Source organism: Rana temporaria, chromosome 11, assembly GCF_905171775.1.
Source record: "Rana temporaria chromosome 11, aRanTem1.1, whole genome shotgun sequence".
In the NCBI taxonomy this organism is placed as follows: domain Eukaryota; kingdom Metazoa; phylum Chordata; class Amphibia; order Anura; family Ranidae; genus Rana; species Rana temporaria.
The window spans coordinates 109,289,828-109,298,582 of NC_053499.1; the positions used below are offsets into that span (position 1 = coordinate 109,289,828).

Here is an 8,755-nt window from a genome sequence, read left to right on the forward strand (position 1 = left end):
ACCTCAGGCCTTTATGGGTCACTCCTGTAAGTGTCTCTTAATAAAAGGGGACAATATAGTTCAGTTTTAAATATTGCACAGAAGAAAATCTTATGGACTCTGTGAACAATCATAAAATACGTCATCCATGTAAAATTCCTTTCATATGAAAGGGTGTCACAGCTCAGGTCTTTTTCAGGGACCCCCCCCCCCCCCCCCCCCCAGCACCACATTATACAATGAAATCTGCAGCGTTCTCTATCCCATGTCACTGTTACAATACACCTTATATTACGGGACACAAAAAAAATTGAAAAATACCCAGATAACAAAACTGTTCCTGAGTGCAGGATATAAAGCAGAGACATCTTTGCAGAGCACAAACTTTGTGTTACAAAGGAAAGAAAACATATTTCCAGATTGTAAGCTCTAACAAGCAGGGCCCTCTGATTCCTCCTGTATTGGATTGCATTGTAAGTGTACTGTCTGCCCTAATGTTTGAAAGTGCTGCGCAAACTGTTGGTGCTATATAAATCCTGTACAATAAAAATAATAATACGTCATATAGCAGTGACTGTTGACTGTCAGCCTTTCTCAACCAGGGTTCCATTGAACCCTATGGTTCTTCCAGATGTTTTCTAGGGGTACCTGGAGTAACTTCTGCCTCTGAGATTAGTAAACACTGACAACAGATGTTTAGCAACCTGTTAAGCTCTCCACACACTTTACAATCTGCTCATTAGATCCACTAACAAGTATGTAGTGCAAAGGTCTGCCTGATTGTACAGAGAATAATTGGAAAGTTTAGGTAGGTCCTCATATTACAACGTTTTGGTAGATCACAATTTAATTGTACAGTTAGATTATAATGTGTGTGGTGAGCTTTAAAGTGGAAGTAAACCCCCAAAGAAGTGACCTATATAAGGGTAGTCCTAGTCCCATCCTATTAGCTTGACAAAGGAGCACGCCTGTCTGCGCTAAATATAGGGCCTGAGAACTGACCCTAAACAGTGGATGCTGTTTCTCCAGTGTGAAAGCCCGATGGCTTTCTCAGTGGAGTGGTGCGCTAGCAGGATCGCTCCAAAAGTCCTGCTAGCCACATCTTTGGAGCAGTGTGTTTACCGCTCCTCCACCGCTCCTTCCCATTGAAAGCAATGGGAAACTGTGGCTATACCGCCGGCAATGCGCCTCTGCAGAGGCGCATTGCGGGCGGTATTAACTTTTCGGCCACTAGCGGGGGTTAAAACCGCACCGCTTCTGGCCGAATATCGCAGCAATTTCAACAGTATAACGCTGCTAAAAATAGCGGCGCTATACCGCCACCACACCTCCCGTCCCAGTGTGAAAGGGGCCTAAGTGCGTAGGTTCCGGTGATGTCATTGCACGTCACGAGCGCGCCAGCCCTGGTTTTGGCTCCCTTCCACAGACTAACCGGCTTCCTGGACCCAGTCAAGCAGAGGTGGCTATATCAACAGCAGGAGTGCTGATCTGCTTCTCCCCAGACAAGGACTTACCAAGTGCCTGTTTAATCTTATCTAATGTGAGTGAATACATAACCTTCTTTTACTGAATAAATTGTTTACATTTTGCACTTAAAGGCACCTTTGTATCTCTCATAAATCCCCAAAGATACTTCCCTCCACCCTCTAGCGATGCAGAGGTTACATGCCTCACTAGCAGCTGTCATCTTCTCCACAGTTGCAGGCATTTCAGCCTCTTGATTGGCCAGTGGGGCGGGGTGACGTTGTCCTGCGCATGCCCACCAGAGTTTGTCATTCCAGCACAGCCAAAATGTGGCGGGAAATGCGCTCATGAGCAGTTTAGTAAAAAGTTTGGTAAAAAGTTGCAGGTAAGTTTTTTCTATTGCAGGAGACATAGCAAGTCTTTTCTGCAATAAAAATCTGCCTGCTCGCAGTTTTCAAAATGTAAGTTTAGTTCCACTTTAAGTTCATATACAACCTCCTTTAGATCTACCCTCAACTATGTAGTGCAAGAGCCTGCCTGATTGTACGTTAATTAACTTGGTTGTTTAGGTTTGTCTTCATATATATACATAGTTTTGGTAAATCGAATTAGTTTGTATAGTGAATGGCCATCTTTAGGCTCACCATACGCACTAAAATCTGATTGTACAATTACCTTTAGATCTGCTGACAAGTAAATTGTGCAATGGTCTCCTTGGCTGGCTACAGATTGATTGGACGGATTAGGTAGGTCCCCATATTATTTAATTTTGGCAGACCTACAGTTGTTTGTACAGACATTGTGCAGTTAGAGTGTAAGGTGGGTGGGGAGCCCAAGAATGATCATACATTCTACAATCTGATCGTAAAATCTCCTTTAAATGTACCATCAACTATGTAGTGCAGGGGCCTGCTTGATTGGATACTACTTGAATGAAATGTTTAGATTTGTACTAAATGATGTTGTTTTGGTAAAAAAGCTGGCCATAAACTATACAATCTGATTGTATAATCTCCTTTAGATTTACCAAAACTACATAATACAAGGACATTAACAATCTATTTGCATCAAATCAAGTGAGCCCTTGTACTACACAGCTGTAGATCTAAAGGAGATTGTACAATCAGATTGCATATTGTATGGTCACCTTGAGGCTTGGTTCACACTGCAGCGATGCGAGAAACCCTGTGAATCCACTGCGGGTTCCCGCATTGCATGTCTGCCACGGCAGTTCACACTGTCCTATGCAAACTGCTGGGAGTGTCAATTAAAGTTAATGACACCCACAAATCAGTTTGCATTTCGCAGTGCGATCTGCAAATTCAGACTGGAATCGGTGTGAACACCCATGCGATCCGATTCTGCTGAAGACCAAAAAAGGGTCCTGTGCGAGTTTGGTCCGAATACGATGCAAATTCAGCCATACTATCTGTATAGCTGAATTTGCATCGCCTGGACATTGCATGTGATTTGCAGTGCGGTGCGAATCACATGCAATCTCGCACCACGCAGCAGTGCGAACCGGCCCTAAAGAGGAACTTCGGCTCTGTTGTAAAAAATGTAAAGTCAGCAGCCACAAATATTGAACCTGCTGACTTTTAACAAACAGACATTTTGAAGCCCAGGGATCCAGTGATGTTGTCACTGAAACCGATCCTTTGCCAGGCTTCGGTCCCCAGTGTGGCCATCTTGAATGTGCCAGCTGTGAGACAACAGGATGTCATAGCTGGCTTCCCACTGTGCATGCAGATGACTGCTTGTTGCTTTTAGACTGGTCCAGAGCCTTCTGGGACTGTGACACGTCTCAGGAGATTTGGGGTAACCAGGGGGCATGCTAACCTTACATAATTCTCACCTAGGCAAGAGCTGTGAAAATAGAAGCAGGTACCTATCAGAAGAAGGTATCCACTCCCAGAAAAAAAAATACTAATTATTTTTCTTTTTACTGTAGCAGGGGAGGAGGAGGAGGATGAGGGTGACTTTCACTCTTAAAGGAGTTGTAAACCCTTGTGTTTTTTCACCTTAAGGCATCTTACGCATTAAAGTGAAAAAAAAAACCTGGCAGTGACCGACCCCCCTCCCTTGTTTTATTTACCTGAGCCTTGTATTTCCGTCGGCAGGGATGCGCTGTCCCTCTCTCCATAGGTTACGACTCTTGATTGGATAGATTGATAGCAACACAGCCATTGGCTCCCGTTGCTGTCAATCAAATCCAATGATGTGGCGCGCTGGTGCCGAGTCTGGCATTCATGTCTATGGACGCAAATGCTGGACTCGGGAGAGCGCCTGCAAGGTAACCCCCCGGGAGAGCGCCCGCAAGGTAACCCCCTGGGAGAGCGCTTTTCCTAGGTGGTCATCTAATGTGGGGAAGAACCTCGAGAGCCGCCGAGGGACCCTAGAAGAGGATGTTCGTGGCCACTCTGTGCAAAACGAACTGCACAGTGGAGGTACCGTAAGTATGATGTATGTTATTTAAAAAAATTGAAAAACAAGCCTTTACAATCACTTTAAGTAGAGGTCTGCTTTAAAGAAGGGCGGGTGTCTTTCAACGGCCACAAATGTCAGGAGTGTTACTCTAAGTCGCCACCTCACTAAAGTACAGTGAGTTGTATATATCATAGTTATTATCAGGGGACCTCTGAGCCCAGAAAGTTATTTCAAGGATTTCTCCATGTTGTAAAGGTTAAGAAAGGCATGGCTACAGACAGTTGTTGCACAGCTCCACATACACTTCTCACACAGATATGTCTCCTCACCATTTCTGGGTGCACTCTAAGATGAGTTCTTGGTAAGAGGCCACAAACTGGAAGCGGGACGCCCTTTTCCCGGTGCGCTGCAGTCTCTTCCACACTGAAGTCATGGTGCTCTCTCTCTCTCTCTCTCTCTCTCTCTCAGTAACAGTCCAGCATGGTGATGTGTGAAGTCAGACTGTCTCCTGGCTGATGACTCAGGCGAGTTCTCTCTTCTTGCCTCTCCCTTCCTGTATGACTTCTCAGTGGCTGTTCATGTCAAAGCCATACACTGCATTTGTTTTCAAGTCATTCGCCTGCTGCTGCTTCTTCTCTAAATAAAGATCTCACACTGTAACGTTGTGTATTCTGCAGGACTTTTCTGGGTCCTTCCTCAGTCCTGGTCCTGGGGTCCCCACAGGAAATCTTGTGGGTTGTCACTGACAGTTTCTTTCGTTTCAGTTCAGTAATGGGAAGTCTCTCAGTCTCTGCGATCCTCACACCCTGCCTGTCTCCTCAGCACTCTCCAGTCCAAAGTCTCACTCTCTGGGTTGTGTGACTGTCTCTGCTCCTCTCTATGTCTTGTCTGTCTGTCTCTTCCCCTCAGTAGAGACAGGACAGCTTGTCCCCTCAGCTAAGCAGAAGTAAAACTTCTTACAAGGAGGAGGAGGAGGAGGAGGAGGGGAGAGGGGGTGTCTGTGTGTACTATATATATAAATATATACAATGACTGTCTGTAAAGCAGGTCGCATATTCTGTCCTACCTCAGCCGCTTACATTCCTTCTACCCAATACAAAACATTTTCCTGAAGTTTACAAATAAAAGTTTGCCTTTCCCAACACAACCATGCAGGAAGCACGTGACTTTCTTATGTCTTGTTTCTGAATACTGAAAGTAGTATTAGGTTTCATGCATACTGTTTTTTTTTATAAATGCTGCTTCTGACAGGAGAAAATCACCCAAGCTGCATTTTTTCAAACCAGTTTAGGCGAGTTTAACAGCATTTGGTGTTTAGGAGTTTTTTTTTATCTAATTGGCCAGAATTTTCATTTATTCTGGTCATTGAAATGAATAAACTCCAAAGTGCTACATGCACCTAGTGTTTATGCACTTTTAGGAGCATTTGCCATTTTGAATGCCCAAAAGCTCACCTCATGAACGCGATTCTTCTGCATTCTGGAATGGAGCATTGACTGTCTCTAAACTCTGCTGCTCCTAAACACTCGTAAAAGTCTATGGCAGTGATGGTGAACCTTGGCACTCCAGGGGCTAGATTCAGATAGATCAGCGGATCTTTAGATCCGCGTAATCTATCTTATTTACGATCCGCCAGCGCAATTTTTTGAGGCAAGTGCAGAATTCAGAAAGCACTTAGCTCGAAATTTGCGCCGGCGGATCGTAACTCCCCCGGTGGAATTCAAATTCCACGGCTAGGGGAAGTGTATTATTTAAATCAGGCGCGTCCCCGCGCTGAGCGTACTGCGCCTGCGCCGGCCACGATTTTCCCATTGCGCATGCTCCAAGTGACGTCGCTAGAACGTCATTGGTTTCGACGTGAACATAAATTAGGTCCATCCATATTCGCGACCGACTTACGCAAACGACGTAAAAATTCAAAACTCGACGCGGGAACGACGGCCATACTTTACATTGGATACGCCGCATATAGCAGGGGTAAGTATACGCCGGAAAAAGCCGAACGCAAACAACGTAAAAAAAAAACGACGGGCGGGCGTTCGTTTCTGAATCGGCGGAAATCGGAATTTGCATATTCGTCGCGTAAAAAACCGAAGCGCCACCTAGCGGCCGGCGGAAGATTGCAGCCTAAGATCCGACGGTGTAAGTCACTTACACCTGTCGGATCTAAGGGAGATCTATGCGTAACTGATTCTTATGAATCAGTCGCATAGATCCGACCGTCAGTTCTCAGAGATACGACGGCGTATCAGGAGATACGCCGTCGTATCTTTTTCTGAATCTCCCCCCAGGTGTTTTGGAACTACATTTCCCATGATGCTCATGATGCTCATGCACTGTGCAGTGTTGTTGAGCATCATGGGAAATATAGTTCCAAAACACCTGGGGTGCCAAGGTTCACCATCGCTGGCCTATGGGGTTGATTTAATAAAGGCAAATAGAATGTGCACTTTGCAAAGTGCAGTTGCTCCAGAGCTTAGTAAATAAGGCAAAGCTTCAGAATAACTAATCATGTGCAAGAAAAATAAAGAAAAAAACAGCATTTTTACCCCCACATGATTGGATGATGGAAGTCAGCAGAGCTTCTGCTCATTTACTAAGCTCTGGAGCAATTACACTTGCAGGGCCGGATTCAGTAAGAATTTACGCCGGCGTATCTATAGATACGCCACGTAAATTCAAAGCTGCGCCGGCGTATCTTCTTTCTGTATTCAGACAGCAAGATCCGACTGGCGTAAGTCTCTTACGCCGTCGTATCTTAGGGTGCATATTTACGCTGGCCGCTAGGTGGCGCTTCCATCGTTTTCGGCGTAGAATATGCAAATGACCTAGATACACCGATTTACAAACGTACATGCGCCCGGCGGATTTTTTTTACGTCGTTTGCGTAAGGCTTTTCCGGCGTAACGTTGCTCCAGCTTCTATGAGGCGTACGCAATGTTAAGTATGGACATCGTTCCCGCGCCGAATTTTGAATTTTTTACGTCGTTTGCGTAAGTCATTCGCGAATAGGGCTGGAGGTAATTTACGTTCACGTCGAAACCAATACGTCCTTGCGGCGTACTTTGGAGCAATTCACACTAGGATATGTACACGGACGGCGCATGCGCCGGTCGTAAAAAACGTCAATCACGTCGGGTCACCACCCATTTACATAAAACACGACCCCCTCATCCTCATTTGAATTAGGCGCGCTTACGCCGGCCCCATTTACGCTACGCCGCCGTAACTTAGGAGGCAAGTGCTTTGTGAATACAGCACTTGCCTCTCTGATTTACGGCGCCGTAGCGTAAATACGATACGCTACGCCACCGTAACAATGCGCCCGGCTACCTGAATCCGGCCCGCAGAGTGCAACTGCACTTTTCAAAGTACACATGCGCCTTTAGTAAATCAACCACTACATGTCCATGTACACATATGGGTTGAGTTACTAAAGGCAGATAGACTGTCAAGAGCTTAGAAAATTAGGTAAAGCTTTGTAAAGAGGACCCAACATAGGTGTACGCACAGGGTGTGGGCACACCCTAATCACACTGAATGGCAAAGATTCCCCCCGTTTGGACCCCTGATATTTCACCAAAGCCCCCTAATGGGGCTCCTATAATTGCAAAAAAAATTTAATAAAAAAAAAAAAACTAAAAACCACTGACACTGTCCACTGCCCTACTGACACCAATCTCTGCCCTACTGAGACTGTCCACTGCTCTACTGACACTGTCCGTATATATACAGTGGAACCTCAGATTGCGAGTAATGGGGTTAACAAGCGTTTTAGCAATACGAGCGCTGTATTTTAAAAAATCCTGGTTCAGTTTGCGAGTGTTGTCTCGTAAAACGAGCAGGATTCAAGCCAAAGCATGCGCTTGTACCATGTAGCCAAAGCGTGTGCAGAACCGCGTTTGGCCTGAGGTGGGGGGCGCCGGAGCCAGAGCCGAACGGAGCCAAAAAGAGCCGATGGCAGCCATTCAGAGCCGTTTGGAAATGCTTGGAAAACGTTCCAGAGCCTTTTCAAGGTTTTCCAAGTTCAGCCAAGCTGTCCTTGGGTCTTTCCGGATGTTTTCGAGGCTCTCCAGCACCCCCCCCACCTGTGGTCACATGCTGTATTGCATGCCATTGAAGGCAATGCGGAACAAATTATTTTCGTTTTCATTGACTTCTATGGGGAAACTCGCTTTGATATGCGAGTACTTTGGATTACGAGCATTCTCCTGGAACAGATTATGCTCGAAATCCGAGATTCCACTGTATACACATGCACACATATGAGTTTGAGATTTGGAGTGCACACCCTGATGCAATAAGTTGTGCGCACCTATGGTACCCAATCACGTGCAAGGAAAAAAAATGCATCTTTGCTAGCACATGATTGGACGATGGAAGTCAGCAGGGCTTCTGCTCATTTACTAATGCCCCTTTCACACTTGTGCTACTTACCATGCAAAGTCTGCAGTCTTTTTTCCTTTAGTAAATCAACCCCATAGGCTTTTGTCCAGGGACTTTGACAAAAAAATGCCCAAAGCTCCTAAATGTTAGTTTAGGAGCAGCAGTGTACATGAGGCCTTAGCCCCCGTTTACACCGGTGCAATTTGTCATGCAATTTGACAGTTTCAAATCACATGTCAAGTCGCACCCCATTGGCGGCAATGGAACCATGCAAATTGCTGCAACTCATGTTGCAGTGACTTTGAGAAAAGGTTCCTGCACTACTTTTTGCTGATCTCGTTGTGGCTTGCATAGACTTCTGTTGTATGATACATTTGCATAGACTTCTGTTGTGCGGCTTTGAAATAACGCTCAAGTAAACCTTTTCACTCTTTTCATTGTAATCGTTTTATATATGTTTTTTTTGTCTGTTTTTAGATAATGATGTGTAGCGCGTGTG

General features: G+C 45.4%; 1 protein-coding gene across 5 annotated transcripts in view; it reads right to left on the minus strand.

Annotated features, from left to right (window-relative positions):
• Window positions 1-4,825, minus strand: part of LOC120917489 (EH domain-binding protein 1-like) — a 468,369-nt gene extending 463,544 nt beyond the window's left edge. For all 5 annotated transcript variants that reach the window (XM_040328818.1, XM_040328816.1, XM_040328817.1 and 2 more), the window contains exon 1: window positions 4,200-4,825. In XM_040328818.1, the coding sequence (XP_040184752.1) occupies window positions 4,200-4,303 (104 nt within the window). In that variant the 5' untranslated portion in view covers window positions 4,304-4,825. The remainder of the gene's footprint in view (window positions 1-4,199) is intronic.
• Window positions 4,826-8,755: the final 3,930 nt, after the last annotated feature.